At 48.7% G+C, this 25,741-nt stretch overlaps 2 protein-coding genes across 5 annotated transcripts in view; both read left to right on the top strand.

Annotated features, from left to right (window-relative positions):
• Window positions 1-13,115, top strand: part of MSRA (methionine sulfoxide reductase A) — a 197,869-nt gene extending 184,754 nt beyond the window's left edge. For all 4 annotated transcript variants that reach the window (XM_083605576.1, XM_083605574.1, XM_083605575.1 and 1 more), the window contains one exon: window positions 12,309-13,115. In XM_083605576.1, the coding sequence (XP_083461702.1) occupies window positions 12,309-12,467 (159 nt within the window). In that variant the 3' untranslated portion in view covers window positions 12,468-13,115. The remainder of the gene's footprint in view (window positions 1-12,308) is intronic.
• A 3,046-nt stretch (window positions 13,116-16,161) lies between these two features.
• Window positions 16,162-22,307, top strand: PRSS55 (serine protease 55). The gene is made up of 5 exons (XM_083605483.1): window positions 16,162-16,367; window positions 16,615-16,810; window positions 18,191-18,432; window positions 19,935-20,077; window positions 21,879-22,307. The coding sequence occupies exons 1-5, from the start codon at window positions 16,313-16,315 to the stop codon at window positions 22,284-22,286; spliced, it is 1,044 nt and encodes a 347-aa protein (XP_083461609.1). The 5' UTR covers window positions 16,162-16,312; the 3' UTR covers window positions 22,287-22,307.
• Window positions 22,308-25,741: the final 3,434 nt, after the last annotated feature.

Here is a 25,741-nt window from a genome sequence, read left to right as displayed (position 1 = left end):
CAGCTGGAGCTTTAGCAATGAGGAGGAGACCTAAAATTGAAAAGATTTGTGTCCCCCATCCTTTAAAAATCCAAAACCAGAGGTTTTTCCTTGCTGTAAAAACATGAAATAGCTGCCTTTGCTCCTCTACTCATTTGCTACACAAAGACGTAGGATTTCACTGTTCTTCTGTTGCAATAGTCACCTGATCACTGCAGTTATTTGGTGTGTGTAATGATGCCTATCAGTCATTGCGCCAGAAATAAGCGTAAAAGTATAAGAGCCTGCTGGATCAGGCCAAGGGGGACCCGTTTAGTTCAGCATCCTGTTTTCACAGTGGCCAACCAGACGCCTGTGGGGAACCCACAAGCAAGACCTGCGTATCTCCACTTCTGATACCCAACAACTGCTTTCAGAAGTATGTTGTCTCTCAACAGCGGTGGCAGAACATAGCCATTGTGGTTAGTCTTATTCCCCCGTCGATAGTCTTAAGGTAAAGGTAAAGGGACCCCTGACCATGAGGTCCAGTCGTGGTCGACTCTGGGGTTGCGGCGCTCATCTCGCTTTATTGGCCAAGGGAGCCAGCGTACAGCTTCCGGGTCATGTGGCCAGCATGACTAAGCTGCTTCTGGCGAACCAGAGCAGCGCACCGAAACGCCGTTTACCTTCCCGCCGGAGCGGTATCTATTTATCTACTTGCACTTTGACGTGCTTTCGAACTGCTAGGTGGGCAGGAGCTGGGACCGAGCAACGGGAGCTCACCCCGTTGCAGGGATTCGAACCGCCAACCTTCTGATCGGCAAGTCCAAGGCTCTATGGTTTAACCCACAGCGCCACCCGCATCCCCATAAATTACTCCCCATAAATCTGTCTAATCCTCTTTTAAAGTTGTCCAAGCTGTTGGCCACCACCACGTTTGCGGGAACAAATTCCTATGAGCTGTATGGAAGAGTATTTTCATTCTCTTTCCTGAATCTCCCAACATTCCACCTCATTGGCTGGTCACCATTGGGTGCTTCGAGTATTACAAGACGGAGAAAAACACCACCTCATCCATTTCCTCCATGCTATGCAGAATTTTATACATGGCTGCAGGGGCACCAACTCCAGGGGGCCAAGCGTTTTTGCCCCCCCCCCCAGTATTTTTTTGGGGGGCAGCTCCCCAATGTTCCCTCCATCGGGGTGCAGAGGAGACTGAGTGAGGAACCGAGCACAGCTTCAGTAGCCGTCTCCTCCTCCTACTGCCGTGTAATGGAGAAGTGGAAGGAATCCATGAATGGAGTGCCATGATCATTGCCAGATTTGTAGGTTGTGCCATCGTGTCTTGAGTAGGATGACACAATGGGCTGGTCCAGACATCTTGCCAGATGCTATCGTCTTTCTATTTCTTGCTGCAAAGCAAAAAAAGAGGTTCCTTTTTATTTCCAAGCCGTTCTCCACACACACACACACACACACACACACACACACACACCGGGCCCGGCGTTATGTTGGGCTCAGGCTTTGTTGTGAAGGTGACCATGGGAAACGCTTGCACGACTGTCAGTATCTAAACTCTGATTTAAAACTCTCTCCATCTCAAAAGCTCAAGCCATTGCCTGCGTACTTCAATGAAGGGAAATCTGCCTCGTATATGCCAGGTGTATCTTGCGAGATAATGGAGTTGGCTTGGAAAACACAAACACTACATTATTCATTTGGGAGCTCTACATGGTACCGAGATTAGCAGCGAAGAGAGAGCCAAGCCCTTGTAGATCAAACCATGGCACTTGCAGGCTCGGTTAATGACGCAAACTGAAGGGACCCCTGCTGGGTGGCAGAATTGCCTCCATGTTGACTTCCCCCCTTTTATAAGAAGAACTGTTACTTTAAATTCCCACCATCGACCCAAGGCTAAGTGTTAGGAGCACAGGAAGCTTTGTTGTTGTTTAGTCGTGTCCGACTCTTCGTGACCCCCTGGACCAGAGCACGCCAGGCACTCCTGTCTTCCACTGCCTCCCGCAGTTTGGTCAAACTCATGCTGGTAGCTTCGAGAACACTGTCCCACCATCTTGTCCTCTGTCATCCCCTTCTCCTTGTGCCTTCCATCTTTCCCAACATCAGGGTCTTTTCCAGGGAGTCTTCTCTTCTCATGAGGTGGCCAAAGTCTTGGAGCCTCAGCTTCAGGATCTGTCCTTCCAGTGAGCATTCAGGGCTGATTTCCTTCAGAATGGAGAGGTTTGATCTTCTCGCAGTCCATGGGACTCTCAAGAGTCTCCTCCAGATCCATAACTCAAAAGCATCAATTCTTCAGCGATCAGCCTTCTTTATGGTCCAGCTCTCACTTCCATACATCACTACTGGGAAAACTATAGCTTTAACTATACGGACCTTTGTCGGCAAGGTGATGTCTCTGCTTTTTAAGATTATGCCAAATCAAACCAACAACAGTCCATCTGTCAGGAACTGGCTGGATGAGAAAGAGTGTGGGAGTCACCCACCCAAAAGCCTTCCAGGGAAGACACAGAAGACGATAACATGGACCCTAGACCGTGGTGCTGGGACACTGAAGAGCAGTCAGGGGAAGTGATGAACTAGGAGGTGATAGAAGCAGATGGGTTGAGTGATCAGGGGCAGAGGGAAATCAGGAGGAGGACCTTCCAGGACAGGGTTAGAGGCTGAGAGTCACAGTGTGAGTGCAGATGCAGAGAGAGATGGGTCAGAGGTTGTCATCTCTACCCAACAGCAGGACAGTCCCAGTCCTGCTGGCCTTCCTCCCCCTCGGACACCCTGCTTGAAGAGAATCCTGCACATTGCTGAGCGACAGGCCAGACAGACCCAGAAGAGGAGCTCACCCCCTCGGTGCAGCCTTCGTCTGCTTGGGAGGGATCCAGAGTGAGCGGCCAGAGGGGGAAGGGCGGGGCTAGTGGTCAGTTCTGTGACTTCAAGAAGACTACTGTAGGACAGGAGAAGGCGCAGGGAAGTGTAGCAAGCATGTCCAGGAGGCTTGCTTACGTGGAAAGGTTTTTTGTTTAATAAAATAGAGAGAAAGAAGGACCACGATAGAGCTACATGAATGCATGCGTGGTGTGAAGACATGGATGGGAGGCAGTTATTTCTCAATCTCTTGTATTACTAGAACCCCGAAACAACTGGATGTTGGGAGATTCAAGGCAGAGAAAAAGAACGTGCTTCTTCATACAAAGCAAAATCGAACTATAGAATTCACTCCCACAAGGTGTAGCGATGGTCACCAACTTAACCAGCTTTTAAGGACGAGAGCCAGATTTGATGAAGTGAAGGGCCGTGAGGGCCGACCAAAGGGCCAACCAAAGTTGTTGACCTTTCTTTAGGATTGAAGTTGTTGAGGGTTTTTTTAGGCCCCCGGAAAGGACTTTGGACATGCCTGGATTAGACCAATTCATTGAGAATAAGGCTACCAATGACTATATGCCTTCTCTGGGATCAGACACAACACATTTCTAAACACTGGGGGAGAAGGGCGTGAGGTGGCTGTTGCCGCCATGCCCAGCTTGTGGGCTTCCCATTTGGGACATCCGTTTGGCTACTGTAAGAAACAAGACGCTGGATTAGATGTGCCCCCATTTGGCCTGATCCAGTAGCCGGGCTCTTCTCATGTTCCTTCTTTTGAGTGAGGGAACACTTTCTCTCTTCTCAGCAATTTTGGCGCTTTTCTAGGCCTCCCTTCGCGGGTCTCGTTGCAATCTAAACCCTTGTTCTGAAATGTTCTGTTTAAAACGGGGAGGCAGTATTTTTAGTGTCGGCTAGAAGCATCACATGCAAAAGAGTCACTTGCAGATGAAAGCTAGAGGGCTGTTTATGCTCCACTGATAGGGACCGTGCCAATGAAGGCTGGGTTAAGGTGCGAAAGGGAGTTTGGGATGCTCTTTCCACTCTTCCCCACCCCTTGCCCAGCAATAAGCTGGCATCCTTGATAAAAAGAGCAACCGAAACTGACGTTCAGGAGAGGGAGGAGGCTCGCCACCCTCTCTTCTCTTGGAACTTCCTGTAATAATCTAACCAAACAGTTTTGAGATTTCAGAACGCTCCCCGCTTCCTAATTAGGACAAGCTTAAAAGGGAACAGTTGGCATTCCCGTTGGTGAGGCCCATGTGCAACCTGCAGCAGGCCAAGTTGAGAATGATACTGATTTCTCCCTTACCTACGTTCCACGTTCAGCAGCTGCTCCGAACAGGTGCTCACTCTCTTCGGAGCAGATGGCACCAAAAGTAGGCTTGCTGGCAAGTTTCTCTACAAAGCGGCCCTTCTTCTCGCATGCATTGATGTGCGTATGCAAAGAGGCACATACAATCGGCGCTCCCCCTTTTTGTTGTTGTTGCTGATGTAGCTTCACTTGCCGTAGAAGGTCAGTGACTAACGGATCCTTCCGGCTCTCAACAGTTACTTTCAGGATCGAGTGGCAATTGCTAAAAGTAGGGAACCGTTTCGAAAGCATCCAGGTTCTGTGCGACCTCTGTTTAAAGAGCCATGCATCTGTGAGCATTTAGCTAGGATCTGGATTCCCCTCAAATTTCAACTGAATGGTTAATACAGTGGTTGTTGTTGTTTAGTCGTTTAGTCGTGTCCGACTCTTCGTGACCCCCTGGACCAGAGCACGCCAGGCACTCCTGTCTTCCACTGCCTCCCGCAGTTTGGTGAAACTCATGCTGGTAGCTCCGAGAACACTGTCCCACCATCTCGTCCTCTGTCGTCCCCTTCTCCTTGTGCCCTCCATCTTTCCCAACATCAGGGTCTTTTCCAGGGAGTCTTCTCTTCTCATGAGGTGGCCAAAGTATTGGAGCCTCAGCTTCAGGATCTGTCCTTCCAGTGAGTGCTCAGGGCTGATTTCCTTAAGAATGGATCGGTTTGATATTCTTGCAGTCTATGGGACTCTCAAGTGTCTCCCCCAACACCATAATTCAAAAGCATCAATCCATTGGCGATCAGCCTTCTTTATGGTCCAGCTCTCACTTCCCAGCACATCACTACTGGGAAAACCATAGCTTTAAAACCATACAGTGGTACCTCGGGTAAAGAACTTAATTCGTTCCGGAGGTCCGTTCTTAACCTGAAACTGTTCTTAACCTGAAGCACCACTTTAGCTAATGGGGCCTCCTGCTGTCACCGCGCCACCGAAGCACAATTTCTGTTTTCATCCTGAAGCAAAGTTATTAACCTGAAGCACTATTTCTGGGTTAGCAGAGTCTGTAACCTGAAGCGTCTGTAACCTGAAGTGTCTGTAACCCGAAGTACCACTGTACTTTGAACTGCTTTTCGAAACAGGGCACTTTTACTTGCTTAGTACATTTATATGCTGCCTGTCCTCCAAGGAGCTCAAGGCAACTTTTGTCCCCACAACAACCCTATGAGGTATAGAGACTGACCCACCCAGTAGGGATTTGAATCCAGGTCTCACTGGCCTTAGTCTTAAACACTCTAGCCCCTGTACCACATCAGCTGCCTGCACAGAATATTCAATTTTTTAAAAATTAAAAAATAAACTTTTACAGCAATAAATACACAACTTCATTTTCTTCCAGCACCAACGAGAGCATGTGTAGTCCATCTGGATTGGCCCTGTGAAACTATGATGCAAAAAAAACCCTAGACTCAGTGAGTGGTGCTGGGCAATGCAGGCTGGTTGGTGTTGAGATCTGTTTGCATTGCCTCATGTTTTCCTCGCTGTTTTTCTTTTTGAAATGTGTGCATTCCGTTTCATTTTCTTGCACTATTTGGTGTGTTGTTGTTTTTTTGTGGGGGACAAATGGGTTGACCTCTATCACAATCACAAATGGGGAGAGTGCTGTTGCACTCATCTCCTAGAGAGCCAGTGTGGTGTAGTGGTTAAGAGCGATAGTCTCGTAATCTGGGGAACCGAGTTCGCGTCTCCGCTCCTCCACATGCAGCTGCTGGGTGACCTTGGGCCAGTCACACTTCTTTGAAGTCTCTCAGCCCCACTCACCTCACAGAGTGTTTGTTGTGGGGGAGGAAGGGAAAGGAGAATGTGAGCTGCTTTGAGACTCCTTAAAGGGAGTGAAAGGCGGGATATCAAATCCAAACTCCTCTTCTTCTTCCTACTCAAGAGTTTTCCATGGGCATCTGGTTGGTCACCGTGACAACGGGATGCTAGCTTAGATGACCTTTGGGCCTGATCCAATGGGTTTCTCCTTACATTATTATGGGATAATGTGAACCCAGCCGTGAAGGGCACAGAGGCAAATTGGTCTCCGCTTACATGTAACTGTCCATGCTGCCTAATATACATTTTCCACCTGCTCAGCCAGTGTACAAAATTTCGGTTTGTCAAGCTCCACACTGAGAAGTAGCTGCACGATTGACCAAATATGACAGGGACACATGAACTGCAGTTACAACTTTGTATATCCAAACTTCCTGGTTCTGTAGATGTGCCTCATCGCATTGGCACAGAGAGTGGCGTATGCTAACCTCATTACTGTGGAGCAAGGAGGTCGGGCCGAGGCCCCTATGATGCAGTCGCAATTCTTTTATAACAGACTAATGCCCCAAATAAAGCATAGTGCACGTAATGGCAGCCAGTAAGGTCTTCATGATGGTGGTTCTGTAGCAATTAGGGATCGGGGAGGAATGCGTTTCGTCCGCTTTTCACAGTGGTCCAGCCCAATCCAACACTCCTGAACTCTCAGAACTACACAAATTACACTGATTTTGCAGTGCATTTTCAGTGTGCACAAAGTACGCAGAGGATGTGCTCAAAATACGTGCTTTACAGGTGAATGCACTGAAATGCATCAAAAAGTGCATATTTCGTGTAAAATGTATGTCTTTTACATGAAAGGCACATGCAAAATACATACGATTCAGATGCGGTCTGGTCATGTCTTCCTTTGAAAAATCCACTTGCCGCTGGGTGGCACCGACCTATGATCATGCTTGTTTGAAGGCTTGGTTGCTAAAGGAATCAGTAGGAGATAAGGCCACGTTCCTAAGCATTCTTTCTTTGTGTTTTGCTTTCCCAATTTCCCCCCCACCCTCTTACTTTGTTAACCTGGTCTATTGCTCAATAACTTGCCTGTCTGTATAAACCAGTCCTCTTTCTGTCCATTTCATGCGTCAGAAGCAGGCTTTTGTCTACCAAACCTCATGATGTAATAAAGTCATGAACTTGCTCGAGCGAAGCCAATGGGACATCAGTACTTGCATCACAGACCATGATGGAAGGTCTTATTGTGGTCTTCTGGTTACCCAAGACGGGTCAATGCCATGGCTCTGGAATATGCTAAAAGGATCAGTTGCTCCTCTTTGCACATTCCACAAAATGCAGCGGCTGTCATGCACACCCTTCTCCCTGTTGTTGAAGTTTTGGCCTGATGATTCCCTCTCTCCCAATTGTGCCTCGCAAGCCTCCTCACGTTCATTCAAGCCATGTAAACCAACATGGGCTTCAAGAGTCAGAGGCGCTGACCAGAAGGGCTTTGCTCGTTTCCTTTCTCTCTGGGCACAAAAGACCCCCACGCTTGCTTGGCTTTGCTGTTCATTTTGAACAAACAACTGGAGCCAAAGCAACCAGATGAGACTGACATCTGTCTCTTTAACTCTTGCCAAGTCACTGCTGTTCCATGGCTGGCAGGGAAGGAGAGGGGCTGCAAACGCCAAGTTCTCTTGGAAAGGCATGGTGCATTCCTTGTTACTCTCCCTCCCTCCATCTCCCTCGCCTGCCTCTTCCCTCTCGTGCATCTGGTGCTTCTGCCGTGGCTGGAAAGAGAGCAATAGGATGGAAGTCGGGAAGGAGATCAACACTAACAGGGGGACAGAGCCTGTAGTTTATAAGACCACACCCTGTTTAAAAGGCAGAGAGAGAGAGAGAGAGAGAGAGAGAGAGAGAGGCCCTGCCATACATTTAAAGCACTCACATACACTTTAACAGCTCCCCCTCCCAAAGAAATCCTGGGAAACGTGGTTTGTTAAGGGTGCTGGGAGATGTACCTTTGTGAGCGGTCTCCTCTAACACCTCCCAGCACCCTTTATCAAATTATAGGTCCCAGGATTTGCCGGGGGACGCCATGCCTGTTAAAGTGGCGTGGGAAGTGCTAGCCCTCCAGAACAGATACAGCTACCAAGGTGAGAAGAGCAATAGCTGCAAGTACTAACACACAATAAAACAGAAGAAGGTTTTCAAGAGGTGTCCGATCCTGGAATCGTGCCTTCCTTGCAGCACAACACCCCCTGCAAAATCTCCAGCGTTTTGCGGGGAAAAATAGGACCGCTCTTGCCCATGCGTCATACCTGGGAGAGTCCCAGTCAGTCAGTGTAGACCCATCTAAACCGAACAGGTGCCCTCCAGATAGTTTGGTCTCTAGCTCCCTCCCTCCCTGACTATTGGCTGTGCCAGTTAGGGAAGCTGTAGTCCCCAAACAAGTAGGTTGAAGAAGGCTGCTGAAGGCAATACAGAGTCAGCTGGGCTCTTGGTCTGACACAGACAAGGCAGTTTCCTGCCTTCCTAACACCTAATATTCCTAAGCATATGTGCTTTTTATGCCATTTCAAAGAAGCTTTCCCTGATTTCTCCCAGCAGACAAATTATGGGCAAGCTAGTGGGTGAGTGGCTTCCTAGTGGATTAGTCAATTGGGGCTGTTTCAGGGAAATGGGATCGGATGAAGTACATGCTGCTATAATGCCTAAAGGAAAGCGCAGGGCTCATCCACACTTAAATTTGCTCCACATTGCGAGGCAGAGGTCTGGTCTTTCCAGGTCCTTGTTCAAGTGCTTTTGGGGGGGGGGTTACCTTGCCACTCCCCCTGCAAAACCCACAATTGGCCACTGATTAGGAGCAAATGGCAATTCACAGAAAACCTGAATTGCTGTTTCCTCCATTTCAGTGGTAATGATCAGGTTTCCTCAAGGAAAGCTGCAGGGCAAAAAAGAAAAGGAAAAAAAGAAAATGCACTCGGATTCAGATCAGGAAAGTTCATATCTTTGCCTAGAAAGCATGCAGGGCAGAAGGTGGATAAACCCTCAGCCACATACACAGATTAACTTTCTCCTGCATATTGGAGCTTCTGCAACTTTCACCAGAGATGGGAAACGGGGCCGTTCCAATCTTGCCCCAATAAATTTATCATGGTGAATGCGTCTTGCTCACACTCTGATTGGCCTCCATAGTCCAGCGGCTATTTGGGGGGGACAGGTGCAGCCAGAAGCTTAGGTGTCCCTTGCGATGGGCAGCTATCAAAGCAGCCAGCCTCTTGGGTGAATATTTCACACTCAGATCTGCAGGGGTTAAAAGCAAAGCACAGTTCCTGTTCGGAGGGCAGAAAGGGAGCCTCTGAGCAGGAGTTGTGCCCAGCGCCCTTGAGAGCTGGAAAAAAGGAGAGGACACTTTAAATTATTCTCTCTCTTTTTTTAACTTAAAAGTCTCCTCTGCAGGACCAAACAGCCTGTCCTAACCCCTAGACCCCTTTCTGAGATTTTAGCAGCTGGTTTCGTCAGCAGGCCAATATAAGGAGGGCACAGAGGTCAGAGTCTGAGCTCCTGTCCCTGATTTATCAGCCGCCACCAGCAGGCTTGTGGCAAAAGCAAGGTCGGAAGCCGATCCTGCAGCAAGCGTGCGTGGGCCGCGCAGAGACTGGCAGGGTCTGGAGGGCTCCTTTTATCTGCTAGGAGAACGTGGGCGAGTTACAGGTCGAAAGTTGCTTCTCTGCCAGCCAGAACTGGCATCCGGGCCGCCTCCCGTTGCGTCCTGTTCTCAGATCTTACGTTCCCAGGAATGAAGAAAGGTGACCTGGTTTCTGCTATCCCCAAACCGCAGGATGACTATTTGACTTTGCTCAGAAGTCCAGCTGCATGCAAACTCTGCTTTAGTTGCTTTGCCTTCATAGGGCACGGATGGGTGCGCGTATGAGGAGCAGGGTGCCATTTGAAGGCATCCAGAAACAGGGCACTCTGAAAAAATGGGGGAGCTCAGAAAGGCAAAAGTTGAGCTGCTGCTGTACGCCTTTGGCTCAGAGGCATGTTCCGCAGAGCTGTTTTGCTGACACAGCATTTTGGGGGAGCATCCTTTGTTTATTCACAGCACACCACTTTCAGACTTCGGATGTAAACAAGAAAGCCTTCCTTTTCTTTCCTTTTTCGCACCGTCTTAGACTCCCCACGGTATGGTGCCAGCAGCCAAAACAACAACAGTCCAACTCCGTGGAATTGGATTCTTCCAAACACCTTTTCCGCCGTTAGGGGAAATACATCTCTCCCCCCCCCCTTTTCCTCCCCCTGGAGCCATGCCTGCTTCGCTAAATGCAAAGACTCGGGATTTAACTCTTTATTTATTCGTGCGTTGTAGTTCACCCTGCTCTTCATTTCATCTTCACAACAACCCAAAGAGGTAGGTTAGGCTGGGAGGCAGAGACTGGCCCAAAGGTCACCCACTGAGCTCTGTGCCTGAGCGCGGATTTGAACTGTGCTCTCCCTGTTGTCCTAGTATGACACGCCAACCACTAAAGCAAACTGGCTCTCTTGGTCACATTCCCCCCTGGGCTCCTTTGGGAAGAAGGGCAGGATATAAACCGAAGAGATATGTAAGTAAACAGGGTTCAAGGAAACCAACAGGCTTTCTCCTACATTCAAATTGTTCTCACATAAAAAGCAAAGGTAGCTGTGTTGGTCCGTGGAGAAGGGGAAGCTCCTCAAATCCACAGCTAGGCAATGCCTTTATTAAGGTCAGCTGAAAACATTGCAAAATTGTGGCAAGCTTTCAAGTTCTCAGGACTCGAAATCAGGTGGAATGCTATGCATAGCAGGTGGTGATGGGGAGCAAGAAAAAAATTGGGGGGAAACCCGACAACAGAAAGACCCAAAATTGGGCTGTGTGCTGTCTCTCCGAAGTCAGCTTTTGGACTCAGTTCCAAGATGGATATGGCTGGCTGGGTATGTCTCTCCCAGGTGATTACAGATATCAGGTTACTCACCTAAAGGAGAATTAGCTGCTCCCCATTTCTGAGAAATCAGCTCTACAAACATCCTCCCACTCATTCCGTTTCCTTCTTGGCTGAGATTGCACTATGTAAGAACCATTTATTTCAACCCAAAACTTTGGCAAGATAAAGGGGTTAGATGGGATCCCCCGTAGCAGCGGAAATAGCCAGTCTTTGCCTGCAGGAATTGGATCAAAGCAATCCATTTTTTTGCAATCAATGGATTGGAACAAGTCTCCGGTATATAGTGAATGCCCCCACCCCCATTTTCTGTAGTATGTTGTTGTTGTTTAGTCGTTTAGTCGTGTCCAACTCTTCATGACCCCATGGACCAGAGCACACCAGGCACTCCTGTCTTCCACTGCCTCCCGCAGTTTGGTCAGACTCATGTTTGTAGCTTTTCTGTAGTATAGTAGACCTATATGGCTACCATTCTGGAAAGCAAGTGAAAGTAATTTCACACACCCCAATTTGCTTCCAATTTGTTCTCTGACAGCTGGGGTAAAAAAAAAACCCCACTTTCGCCGCCTCCAAGCCATACAACTAAGAGAAAAGGTTCTTTAAACACATACCCAGAAATGGAAGGAAGTCAACAATAAGGAAGGAACTCTCATGGGGCTGGAGCATCTGGTTAGCTACCGTGAGAAAAGGATGCTGGAATAGATGGACCACTGGCCTGATCTAGCAGGCTCTGCTTACATTCTTATGTCCTCCCTGCGTAGCCCCCACCCTGGCATTGTGGACTCCTCTCCTGACGCCCACATATAGAGGAGGGGGCCTCCATGCATATAGTTCAGACATGTCCAACAGGTAGATCACTGGACGTCTGTGGTAGATCACTGGTAGAACATTGGCTCCACCCAAAGATGCTGAACAACTGTGACGTCCCTAAAAAAAGCTCAGCATTTTACCTCCTCCATGAAAAAACTCAAAAACTTTAACCCGAACCCCCCCAAAATGGGCTTTCCTTTCCTCCTTCCTAAAAACAGTTCAATAACTTTGACTTTCCTCCTTCCTAAAAAAAGTTCAAGAGTTCAGCATTTTACCTCCTCAACAACTTTGACCTGAACCCCCAAAAAGGGGTTAGATCACTGCCAGTTTTTAAGTCTGTGAGTAGATTGAAGTCTCTTGGGAGTTGGCCACCCCTGATATAGTTCACCATGCAGAGACTTCTCTGGAATTTGCAGCCCTGAACTATCGGTTTTGCAGATTCCGGGGAAGTTTTCTCATGTGCAACCGTGGGTGTGAAGACCCCCAAGCTGTAGACTCCTGAATTGGGCTCTAGCCTCTGCTTGTCGGCTGGTGGGTCACTCAAATGAATTTCTTACCTCAGTGCAAACAATTCCTAATGGGATTCTCCCTCCTTTTCCTCCCTCTGGCAGGTGTTGACGGAGAATGGCTTTGGCACGATCACCACTGAGATCCGCGAGGCTCCAGAGTTCTATTACGCTGAAGAATATCACCAGCAGTACCTGAGCAAGCACCCTAATGGCTACTGCGGACTTGGAGGCACTGGGGTTTCCTGCCCCATCGGCGTCTAAAAGAGATCTTTCCTCCTGCGACCACCTCAGCACCTTAAAGCAAGATGTCGGACTCAAAGGGACACGCTCTGAATCTTTTCTACCATTTGGCTGCAGTCTTCTGGGTGCTCTCCCCACGAGTAAATGCCATGAAATCAAAGGCACCTGCTTGCAAAGAAAGGCTGAGAGCTGAGCTATACATTTAGCAGAGCCACATGCCTGGAGTCCTTGTTGGACTCCACCACTTCAGGATGCAGACAGGGAAAATCACTTTTGTTTCATGCTCCTCCATATAAGTAAAAACGAATTCACAGCATAAAGAAAATCAGCTCATCGGATGCCTCATCTGGTGTACTGCCATAGCCTGGAATATTAATTTTCTACGCACGAAGCATTTGGTTTTTTTAAAAAAAGAAAGGGGAGCGTTCAAAAACGCACTCCCCCATTCTACATTCTGAAGTGGTGCAGTCCAGGAAGGCCTGTAATGTCTAATTTTGCGGAATCTACATGGCTCGGGATCCCAACACAAGCACCTAGGTGGGCGTAGTCTCTGCAGTGGAACCCAGGGATGGACTGGGTGTTTCACGCTGTGTGCCAACATTAGCCCTGGAATCTGAAGTGGGTGTGGAAGGCAAGGCTGTGTGTTCCCATGCAGGAGAGAGAAGAGATAGAAAAACAAGATCATGGGGGTGAAAGCCTTTTGAGAAGCAGGCAACAGAGAAAGAGTAAAACATCTGCACACCCCTCTAGCTTCTTGGCTCATACTTGCAAAGCCCCCGTTCGGTTGTTCAAGCCCCATTCACGGGGTTAGAATATTTTGCAGGGTTGGCGGGGATATTCCGGTTGCCCCCACCTTCTGTTGCTTCCCTGTCACCCAACCCTCACTATCCTCCATGCACCAGGGCTGAAGGTTTGAAGCGAGCAACCTCTGCAGACTCCCACACACACACAGGATTTAGAAGCCAGTTTTGTAGAGCTCTGTATCACCAGCATGACACCCCAGCGTGAGGAAAGCAGTCTTCACATCTCCCAACGCCGATTCATGCAGCGGGTTAGGGGCGAGAATGTGATGAAAGAGGGTGGGGATGACAAGAATGGCCTCTTCTCCCACGATGGAATCCTGATGGTGTGAATTCTTTTTGAAACTGGTGCCAGAGCTCAGTTATATCAGTCTGCATTCAGCTAATGCCTTAATTCTGTGGGTTCAGGCAGCCACAGATCTTTTACGTGTGCTCTTGCAGAAGTTACCGTATTTTTTGCTCTATAAGACTCACTTTTTCCCTCCTAAAAAGTAAGGGGAAGTGTGTGTGTGCGTCTTATAGAGCAAATGCAGGCTGCGCAGCTATCCCAGAAGCCAGAACAGCAAGAGGGATCACTGCTTTCGTTGCACAGCGATCCCTCTTGCTGTTCTGGCTTCTGGGATTCAGAATATTTTTTTTCTTGTTTTCCTCCTCCCAAAACTAGGTGCGCCTTATGGTCTGGTGCGTCTTATAGAGCGAAAAATACGGTAATTCTGTCGGAAGGCATTTCGGGAGGGGAGCTACGTGGGCACAACTGAGATGCTTTTGCAGCTGTGGCATATAAAGCTTCTGCTATCCTCTCGGGGCGGGGAATTTGCTGGAAATAAGTGTGAAAATTGAGAGCTTGGACTGTGGGGAAGTCTCTTGACTGAAGGAGGAGCCGCAAGGTTTGATTTCCGTAGCATCAGATGTGCAGTTTTATAAGCTCCTCGGCCCATGGGTACCCTTCTGTTACTGCCCCAGATGTTTGTGGCATGCAATTCCCACCCCCATCCCCCCAAAAAGGACTCCTGTGATTCTCTCCCCAGTCCTTCACTCAGTTGTAAAGAATGCAGTTGTTTCTTATTTGCGAGAGCAGCTACGACATGGGGAAAGCTGAAGAAACCTGGCTTCTCTTGACCCAGGGGGTGGTCTGGATCGGTAAGGAGACTGTATCAAATGTAATGCAATAAAGAGCTGCAAGTTGCTAAGAAAAAAAAGATGTCTTGTGCTGTTATCTCGAGTCCACGTACCCAAGCCTTGGATCTGCTTTTTGGCTCTATACAACGAGGCTGCCAACCTGAGCTTGGAGACTCAGTTTCATTTACCACTCCCCTCTGTAAAGCTACAGATCAGGTCCCTCCATAACTAAGGTTTCTGCTGAGATGCCCACCGCTGGAACGCCAACCAGCTAATCAGTCCTTACACCACCGTTCTGCCCGCTTCTGTCTTCTTCCGTGGCAAACAAATGTGGGTTGGATCGTTTTGATGGCCACATGCTCAAAGCCACAGACTCACGACCGCTTCAGGGCATTCTCCTTCTGCCCTGCAGTTGGGTGGTGGGAATGGGTCATGTGGCATAGGCGCCAACTCCCCGGGGCACCCACGAAATCCCCCATGGAGGGGCTGGGCACCCACAAATTTCGGTGCCAAGGCCATGCACGCTGCATGGCACCCGCGGTCGTGGGGCCAAACTGGCTTGGTGGTGAGCAACATTCCCCACCACCACCCATCCTTTTCAATGTTTGTCCTTGGTTAGGGTCTAACATGTGATTCTGCCCTCCTTCCCGAGCTGCCCCCCTCATCCTTAGAAGGCATGGTTCCTATAGTAACAGAGCGCATTGTGTGGAAGCGTTATACCTCCGAATTGTTCTGTTGTTCACTGTCAAGGAACCTGGCCCTATCTAATTTCCCAGGCGCAGGGGTGAAAAGGGGAATACAGCATAATAGCGCTGCAGCTGATTCTTTACTTGTGGCTGCCTTCACCTCTTTGGTTAGTATTGGCCGGGTGGCGGGAGAGTGTTATTTTCCTCCCACTGCTGGGTGAGGGCCTCTGGCACGGGAAGGCCCATTTTCAAGGAGCAGTAAGAAATTGCAGCCTTGAAGCCGCCGTGCCTTTTGCGCAAAGAGATTGGATTTATTAGCAAATCGGATACCATGGGCCTTGAGCTCAGCAAGTGTCGGGAGTGGATTTTCTCATTCCGGAAAACAAATGTCCCCCTTCAGCTGTTTGGGGCTATATGCATTGCTATGCTGGGCTGCCGCCATTTGGAAAGAGGTTTCGCTCGGTCTCTTATGTTCGTAAGTGCTGCGCGTGGATGCAAGACACACCTGCCCATTATCTCCATGGTTTTTTTCTGCAACCCACCGCATAAAAGGTTCCTGGTTATTTGTAACCTGGATTATGACACTGCGACCTGACATAGCTAGAGGAGCTGCCATATTGGGCCCCATCTGCCCTATACATTGAAAGCAGATTTTCAACGCAAAATGCGTACAAAAAAACCTCACAGAGTAGATGCATTTGTCACTAGATTCCTGGTGGTTTTTTTTACATTAATATACCCAGTAATTTAATTCCTAAAATAGCAGGGGTGGGGATTAAGCTACCTGGTGTGAAGTTTTTGGGTAGTACATGGCCAGAGACTGGTGGTTATTTGTGTGTGTTTGTGTATGTGTGTGTGTGTGTACACACACACACACACACACACACACAAAGCTCATTTGAAAAGCCACCTTCCCTTTTCTTCCTTGGGATTGCCAAATCTTGACATTGGCTCCCTTGTGACGCTTCCTCCTTTCAGTATTCAGATGTCCCCCTGGGGAATTTAACACAGGCTAGACATCTGCAGGTTGCTGGCCTTCCAGCTCACTGCCAGACCCAGCATTCCATTATGACATCACCACAAGGGAACAGGCTGGTGGGTGACATCACATGGGGACTGGCAATGTGGGAGGAGCTGTGAGTGATGTCGCTTCTAGGCAAACAGATTGCTTATGTCCCGTACAATGAGGAATGATGGGATTGCTTCTTGTAGCTTCTGGTCTGAACATGAAGACAGAGGGCCTCTTTAGAACGAGGCTGAAATGCTACAGCACCTTCTCTTGTTGCTAGCATCCTTCACGAGAATCTCCCATACAGGTAGGCGGATTCTGTTTCCGCGGTACGTCATTTATTCCTGGTAGCTAGGTGGCAAAAAGCCCTCAGTCTTGGTGCTGTCCACAGGAACCGGGGGGGGGGAGAAAACGGGTTTGAAACACAAGTCATCGTGCTGCAAGGCCCATGGCCAAGACACACGCTTGCAGCCAAGCCCGGCCTCACTTTCCCTAGTCTGCCATATGGGCACAAATCTTGCAGGGAATGAAATAATTCTGCTATCTCTTGACAGAGCTACAGGCCTTGCCCCCTGTGCATTGTGGCCTGTGGCCTGAATTCAAAGCCATCTCAGGATCAGGAGCAACGACTGCCTCTGAGATACTTCCCTGGCAGGCCAGCATCCAATCAAATGAGCTGCATTTCTGTGGAGGTGTAATTCTGAGCAGTTGGTGGGTCCTGTCTGCAGCTCACTGCTACACGGAGGAACTGTGAGTACTACTTTAAGTAGATAGCAAGTTGTCTTTAAAAATAATAAAATTCCCTGTGTTATTTTAATGGATGAATTAAGAGTATGATCCATAAAGAACCTTTGTCCCTGAGAAAGCTCACTCTCCAAACACTCTTTGGAGCAATCTTCAAATAATAATACTATATATTAATCGTGAACGCCTCCTTTGAGTATGGATCCTAAGCACCTTCCATACACAACTGGGAGGGATCAGCCGGCTCACGTTCAAATACACACATATATATAATGAAAATGTAAGAATGTCGTCATACTGCAGTTCACCTGGCTGCAGACAGGTGGTGCTATGAACTACAGTGTGATGGCAAGCTTGGGTCTCAGAGCTGTTAGGCCATTATAACAGGCAAGGAGGAGGGATCTGGAGATGAGAACCAGGGAAGGAGGCAAGAAGGCGGGCAGCTGGTGGCCCAGGTGAGTGAGCAGGCAGGCAACCCACCCAGGTGAGCAAGTACTCCAGGCAAGCCGTAGAAGTTTGACATGGCCTGTGGGGAAGGGGTGCTTTTGACAAGGTGCAAAGAGACACTCGGAGGGCGAAGAGGAAGGTAGCAGACGAGAGAACTGAAGACAGACAAGTCAGCCAGGCAGCACATGGACCAGGTGAGCGGGTGGGCATCCCAGACAGGTGAGTGGGTGGTCCAGGGGTGCTTTGGCAAGAAGTAAGAGGAGCAGCTGTGTGTGTGTGTGTGTGTGTGTGTGTGTGTGTGTACAGTCATACCTTGGAAGTTGAATGGAATTGGTTCCAGAAGTCCGTTCGACTTCCAAAACGTTCAGAAACCAAAGCGCAGCTTCCGATTGGCTGCTCACCAAAACTGATATACTCACTTCCGGGTTTCAATCATTCGGGAGCCAATTTGTTTGGGAGCCAAGACGTTTGAGATCCAAGGTACCACTGTGCTAGAAAAAAAGAATACCTAAGAAGAGGGAGGTCAAATGGCTTAATGCTTAATGACTACCAAGTATGCCCATTGGACAGTGCTGCCCAAATGTTGGGTGGTGGAATGGAAAACTGGGCAAAGAGGGAATAGAATGGAGTGTGCTGAAAAAGGGCAGAGCTGGCTTTCAGGAAACCTGCACAAGAATGTTTCCCACTGCAATGTTTTGCTGCATCTTCAACTTTCTGAGTACCGGCCTGAAGCTTTGCCTCTCGTTTGTTTTGCTTCGTCTTGGGAATGGTGGAGGGAGAGCGCATGGATCCCAGCACACAAATGTTGCCCCACAAGCCTTCCCCACTCTTTCTAAGCTGTTTTATGCTCATTCAAGTCATTGGTTCGTTGGGACACAGTCCTGGGGTTCATTGTTGGATCTTTGTTGATGCTCTGCCCCTCTTTCCTTTGTCCCCAAGTCCTTCAGATCTCCATGTAGTGGTTGCTTTGAATGGGCATGAATTGGAGAGAATGAAGTTGGACAGGGTGCTCATTCACGAGGACTTTGACTGTACAAACCTGAACAACGACATTGCTTTGCTCCTGCTGGCCTCCCCAGTAGACTTCGGCGAAGAGAGGACTCCCATTTGCCTGCCCTTGCTGGAGGACCTTGGAGCGTGGCAAGACTGCTGGGCTGCAACTTGGAGATCCACCACGCCTGGTATTGCATTTTCTAGTCCAGAGCTCAGTAAAAAAAATACTCCCCTGAGTTTGCCGCACACACATGCACTCGCTCCTGTAAGTCGGAGCAGATGGGGCGTGTGAATGTGCAGGTATCCATTGGCTCAGTCTGCACTTCAAGGTGAAACGATCAAATCCACAGTTTCCGAAACCACATGTGAACCCAAACACAGCTGTCCCCTTTGAAATTCGCATTTGAATTTTGCAATGCAGTTTTCCAGCCAAGTAACGTGCAGAAAATTCATGTGCTCGTGTAAAGTGTACATGAAAACTCAAGTACTGGTTTAAAATAATACAGAAAAATGCATTATGTTAGGGAGAGTTGCTTTGTAAAAATGTGTGCGTGTGACAAAATTGCATAGAAACAGGAGAAATTTGTACTAAGGTGCTGATTAATTCTCATGAGAACTTTAAAGGGCTTTCCCCCCAAACTAATAGGAAGATACAGATAACCAAACTTAAGATTTAGGGAGATTTTAGGAATGGGAAATGGAGAGAAACCAAAACTGTTGGATTCTGAGCGTGATTGCGGCAGCTAGACTGGTGACTGGGAGTGGCCGCCGAGACCACATAACACCAGTCTTGAAAAACCTACATTGGCTCCCAGTATGTTTCCAAGCACAATTCAAAGTGTTGGTGCTGACCCTGAAAGCCCTCTGTCTAGTATATCTGAAGGAGCGTCTCCACCCCCATCGTTCTGCCCGGACGCTGAGGTCCAGCTCCGAGGGCCTTCTGGCAGTTCCCTCCCTGCGAAAAGCCAAGTTACAGGGAACCAAGCAGAGGGCCTTCTTGGTAGTGGCACCCGCCCTGTGGAACACCCTCCCACCAGATGTCAAAGAGAAAAACAACTACCAGACTTTTAGAAGACATCTGTAGGCAGCCCTGTTTAGGGAAGCTTTTAATGTTTGATGCATTACTGTATTTTAATATTTTGTTGGAAGCCACCCAGAGTGGCTGGGGAAGCCCAGCCAGATGGGCGGGGTACAAAAATAAATTATTATTATTGTTGTTGTTGTTGTTGTTGTTGTTATTGTTGTTATTATTATTATTATTATTATTATTATTATTATTATTATTATTGAACTGGGAACTCAATGGCTTGTGACAGAGACCTCCCCATGAGATCTCACTGGAAGGAACCAGCACAAAATGATCTAGAGCAAGTGGAATCACCAGCCTTTGTAGCTGGCAGGCTATAGATTTGGCCTCTGAATTGCCCAGACCTTTTGCCCTTGCCCTTGCCCTTGCCCTGGCCAGCAGTGCAACCCCTTTGCCTTGATGCCATGCCACCAGCATCCGAGGCCCCTCTTGGGCTTCGAGAAACGCAGGCTCTCCTTTTCTCAATTCCAGAGCAGCACAAGTCTCCGCGCTGCACAGAGTGGTGAGGCCTAAACGAAGCCCCCGCCGTCCCATTCACCCCTCTCTCCTCCTCCCGTCATTTCTGAATGGCGCTGCCTCCCCCTCTTTCCTCTGTGCCTGCAGGCGACGAGAACACACCGACCAGAGTGCTAAAGAAAACGGAGATGTCTCTGGTCGGCGGGGAGACCTGTTCCAAGAGCGTACAGGGGCTGACGGAGAGCATGCTGTGCGCCGTCTCTGACGAAGGAGGGAAGGAGACCTGCAAGGTATAATGAACCTGGCCCTGTACTGCTGTGCCGCAGGCTGGGGAGGCAGGATGGATGCAGTAATGATCTTCGATGTCTTCCCCGGGCTTCCTGGGGGCTGCTAATGTTTCTCTGCACAGCCTCCAGAGAGATGGGGAAGACTTATTTTAGCAAGCTTACAAGTAGGGGAAGTCCTGGTCACCTACAAGGATATACAAGCCATGTCCTCCAGTCTTGTTTTGAGTCCCAAAAAGGGGAAGAGAGATGTCTTCATGTTCCTTTATCCCTCCTTTTGATTATGTTTGTTCCTTCCCCTCCCTTTTCCCTTTTCTCCTTCCCTCTCTTATTGTTCCCTCTCCTTCCCCCTCCTCATTTTCTTGTCCAGATTTTCTGCCTCCACTGATACACACTGTGAGCTTGTGGCTGGAGGTGGAAACTCTTTAGGAAGAGATGCATATTCTTTACTCAAGAGGAGGTTTTGCAGAGGGTTGAAACCAGGGCTCCCCCCCAGCCGGAACTCACTGGAACTTAGTTCCAGCACCTCTCAGGTGGGCACCATCGCCATTACAGTGGTACCTCGGGTTACATACGCTTCAGGTTACATATGCTTCAGGTTACAGACTCCGCTAACCCAGAAATAGAAATCGCGTGGCGGCAGCAGGAGGCCCCATTAGCTAAAGTGGTGCTTCAGGTTAAGAACAGTTTCAGGTTAAGAACAGACCTCCGGAATGAATTAAGTACTTAACCCGAGGTACCACTGTATAAGAGAACGAGGGAAGTGTTTTTTGTGAGTTCCAGCACCTCTTTTTCTAGAAAAATAGCACTGGTTGAAACTGTATGGAAAATGCAGAAGGGAAAGGGAACAAGGGAGGGTGAGGAATTTATGTGGGGAATTTATAAACCACATGATTGCTATTTATTATCTATGGTGCGCCTTCACGTGTCGGGGGCTGTGAGGCTTCGAGAGCAGAGGACTCCTGCCTTGAGGGGCACCCAATGTTCAACACAGTGTAGATAACGAAAGAAATGGCATGAATGGAGATTGGGGTAAACGGAGAAGAATATGCCTTTGTTTTGGTTGAAACATAGGCTCAGAAAATGTCTCCATTGAAGTTTTCAGTAACAAAAAAACCCCTAAAGTGTCTGAGTTATCCGATAAAACTGAAAATCCACAATTCACGTTAGGGCCATTCCATGATTAGACCAACCCAATTGTCACTAAACCTCGGAGAAGCTTTTGATATGTAAAGTCATATGATGTGTAGTCATTGAACACCTAGCCTGCTGATGAAGGATTGTGGAAAACTCCCAACATTTGCGCACTATTTTCTGGTGTCTTGGTTGCCCATCAAGTGGCTGTTGTGTGAATTTTGGGGCCTATGGAGAGGAAAGTTTGCCCATGGACCTTGAGAGAGCGACTGCGCCGTCTCAGTTTTGGGATACCTAACAGGGGTGTAACAACCCCTCACCGCGAATAATAGTGCATAATAGTGAATAATAGCGCAAAGCTGGCAGCTTCCTTTCTGCTTCTCCAGAAAGCAGGGCCCGAAAACAGTGCTTTCGAATTACAGGAATGAAAATTCCAACTAAACCTTAGGAATAACTTTCTGGCAGTAGGAGCTGTTCAGCAGTGCAGTAGGCTACCTTGAAGGTTTGTAAACAAGAGTTTGGGTAGCCATCTGCGAAGGATTCATTTGTTGTGATTCCTACATTGCGGCGGTTGGACTAGATGATCCGTGGGGTCCCTTCCGACGCCAGAATTCTATGATTCTATGAGGACGTTGACCTCTTTCTCTTGTGTCCTCCTTCTGACCTCTCCCAGGATGACAGCGGGGCTCCTTTGGTTTGCACTTCCGGAGAAGACAGGAGATGGTTTGCGGTTGGACTAGGCAGTCAGGGTGAGGCCTGCGAAGGAAAGGGCAGCCCCGCCGTCTACACTGTGGTTTTCAGCTACCTCAACTGGATAGAAGAGGTTACGGCCGAGGAAGGGAAACCATTTATCCCCGAAGGAGTGGACGTTGTCGTAGCCGATTCCGAAATCCCTCCTCCCGGTTTGGCTGAGTTCGAAGAGGTGACGGCTGAGGAAGAAAAACCATTAATCCCCGAAGAGGTGGATGTTGTCATAACTCATCCCGAAATCCCCATTCCCGGTTTGGCCGACTCTCCCTTCCTTTCCTCCCCCTGTGCCGTTGCTTCTGTTCTGATGTCGATGCTTTTCCGTTTATTGTAATAAAATCCGCTTTGCAAACGCTCTCTCTCTCTGTTGCATGCGTTCTCGCTCGCTTTCTTCATGCGTAAAATAAAGAAAGCTCCTAAAACGAAACCCAAGGGCCATCAAATGAACATGCTTCCTGCACGTTCCCCCAGGGCTGACTTCTCGGGGGGGGGGGTTTGCAAGTAGTGGCACGTTTTGCAATACGGAGGGACATCTTGTGGTTACACTGTGCACTGCAGCCAGAGAGAGGCTGCGCTGCAACACAAGATGCTGTGTACATGCATCAACTGCTGCTGTAGGCCACAGACCACCTCTGGCCCACCCCTGGCAATCCAGAATTTGCCTCTGGCCCTCTTCTCTCAGACCTACACCACCAGATATGCTACTCCGGGTCAGGATGCTACAGGAGTGTTTGTCACCTTTGGACAGACGGGCAGCATCACTCACCTGTCAATCACCTGATCTCAGTCTCCATGACATCATGATGGGAGGGGTCATCCACAACATCTGGAAGGATGCCGGTTGCAGAAGGATCATTTGCATCACTGATAGTGCTATTATTAATGGCTTTTGCCTCACTGTATGCTCACATATCTGCAGTAAGAGCAATTGTTTGCAAAGAGGCTGCTGAGAAGTTCTCAGCAGGAGATGGGAATTATTCCTTCGCACCTTTATCTTTTCATTCCCTGCCTTGTGGAAAGTTTCCCCCTCTTCCTGCCACTTTCCTCACCTTTTGTGTGTGTGTGTTTTAAGGCTGTTTACTGGCTGTGGGGGAGAGAGACTTTCTTTATCTCTGTGCAGCTCCTGGCATGTATTAGGCATTTGAATCAATAGTACCAACCATTTATTTCCTAGATAAAACAGAAATGCTTACCCCCCCAAAAATACACCAAGGCAGCATTCAGCATGCACAATTACAATGAGGTAGATAAAAACATCGCTAAAGATTAAGATTAACGTTTTTGTTTAACCCATTCTGCATTCCACATATTGGTAATTACTGTGATATTTTCTTTTCCAAATATGTAGAAGTATTCGTTAAACCTCAACAAGTGTAATCTTTCTCCATGTCTGCTCTGATACTGCTTTTCTTTTGGTATCTTCTCTCATCCCTTTCTTTTTTTCCTTCTGTAATTTTATTCCTTCCCTTGTAATTTTAAAACTACAACAATTACATTTAAAAATCAGTACAAAAAATAATAAATACTAGTTCTTGTCGTTGTTTTAAAAAATCACTTTGCAAATGCATGCACTGCCACACAGTTTTAAAGGTAAAGGAGCCCCTGACCATTAGGTCCAGTCGCGGACAACTCTGGGGTTGCAGCGCTCATCTCACTTTATTGGCCGAGGGAGCCAGCATACAGTCATGTGGCCAGCATGACTAGGCTGCTTCTGGCGAACCAGAGCAGCGAACGGAAACGCTGTTTACCTTCCTGCTGGAGTGGTACCTATTTATCTACTTGCACTTTGACATGCTTTCAAACTCCTAGGTTGGCAGGAGCAGGGACCGAGCAACGGGAGCTCACCCCGTCGCGGGGATTTGAACCGCCGACCGTCTGATCAGCAAGTCCTAGGCTCTGTGGTTTAACCCACAGCGCCACCCGCGTCCCTCGCCACACAGTTTTAGGGGATGTCTAAAAGAAAGCATGGTTTATTCCTGCTGGGCCTCCACCTGCAGGGAGTGCCACAGAGCAAGACCTTCCATGCTAAAGGATTGGTCCCAAGTAAAGGCCGACCGAACCTCAGGGGTTTGGGGAATCACCAGACGTGCCCCACCTAAGGATCTCAGGGATCGAGTAGTGGTATAAGGAATCAGGTGGACCCCAAAGTGCGCTGGGCCCAAGTTGGTTAGGGCTTTGTAGATAAACACAAAAACCTTGAGCCTGGCCAGGTAGCAAATTGGCAATCGGTGCAGCAATCTCAGTAGCTGACTACCCTGTTGCCAGTAGCCGCCTCCTGTGAGCAGTCTGGCCGCTGCATTTTGCAGTAGCTGCTGCTGCCTGACCAAATGCAATAGCACGTTGCAGTAATCCGTAATGTGACGAAGCCAGAGTTATTTGGTGTGGCGATCACACAGGGTCCCCGGATGTTTCACCGTCTATTGATCCCTGTGCCACCACTTGATTTCTCGCTGCCACCACCCAGGCCCTACCTGGGACAATACTGAGTCCAGTCAGGGTTAAGTTGGAACATAAACTTTTGTTTATTTATTGCAGTTTAACAAGCGTGTGGTTTCATAAATGGTATCGGTCAATTACAATCATGGGGTGCCTATCCAGACCTATAACTTTCGCTACCTGCTCTCACTCACTAAACCACCTCTCAGATATTTACTTGTCTTCCTAGCCCCTAACTGTTCCTGACTCAGCTTATTTTGCTACTCAACCTACCCCCAAACTCTATCCCAATTCACTCCCACTCCAACCAACCACCCAACTCCCAACAAACTCCTCCCAGAGCTGGTTTTATAGTCCCTCTGACTCCACCCCCCTGGGTTCTGATAGGGTAACCTGTTTAACTATTTCACCTCCAGCACTCTCATATGTTAACGTCACACTTGGCCCCACCCATCATTGGCTCTCTGGCACCACCTACTGTCTGGACGTCCTGCCGTCTGCTGCAAGAGTCCCAGGGGTTCCAGCCATCACTGCCGAGACCTGAACGCAGTTGGGAGACCGGAGTGTTGCTGGGCTTGATGAGCACTTTGGAAAGGACCATAGCTCAGTGTCTGAGCTTCTTCCCATGTTCCTGTCTCTCTGTGTGTTTATTTCCTCCCTTGTCATTCCCCCTTGCTTGATGTGCCTAGGGCTTGCTGATCAGAAGGTCGGCGGTTCGAATCCCGTGACGGAGTGAGCGCCCGTTGTTCGGTCCCTGCTCCTGCCAACCTAGCAGTTCAAAAGCATGTCAAAGTGCAAGTAGATAAATAGGTACCACTCCAGCAGGAAGGTAAACGGCGTTTCTGTGCGCTGCTCTGGTTCGCCAGAAGCGGCTTAGTCATGCTGGCCACATGACCCGGAAGCTGTAGGCTGGCTCCCTCGGCCAATAAAGCGAGATGAGCGCCGCAACCCCAGAGTCAGCCACGACTGGACCTAACAGTCAGGGGTCCCTTTACCTTTACCTTTTACCGTACTTTCCCGTGTATAAGACTAGGGTTTTATTATTTTAAAATTACGTTCAAAATTGTGGGTTGTCTTGTACACAGATACAATTTCCCCCCATTTTCTTAATTTGGAGTCCCCCCCCCAAATAGGGGGCATCTTATACATGGGGGCGTGTTATACACGGAAAAATACGGCCCTTATCCCCACGGATCTTTCAATGGGTGCTGCATTCCTTTTGGCATCAGTGGGGAGCATGGGAGAGGGAGGGCAGGGGGGTTAGAAGGGGAGCCAAGCAGTTAGCCAAGGCAAATAGTTCCTTGGAAAAGGCTGAAGGAGACCCAACTCAGCTCCAGGGGCTGAGTCTCCAGT

This window comes from Podarcis filfolensis (genome assembly GCF_964270895.1).
Source record: "Podarcis filfolensis genome assembly, chromosome: 3".
Classification (NCBI taxonomy): Eukaryota; Metazoa; Chordata; class Lepidosauria; order Squamata; family Lacertidae; genus Podarcis; species Podarcis filfolensis.
The sequence above is the reverse complement of the archived record's forward strand: the minus strand, read 5'-3'. Positions and strand labels throughout refer to the sequence as shown.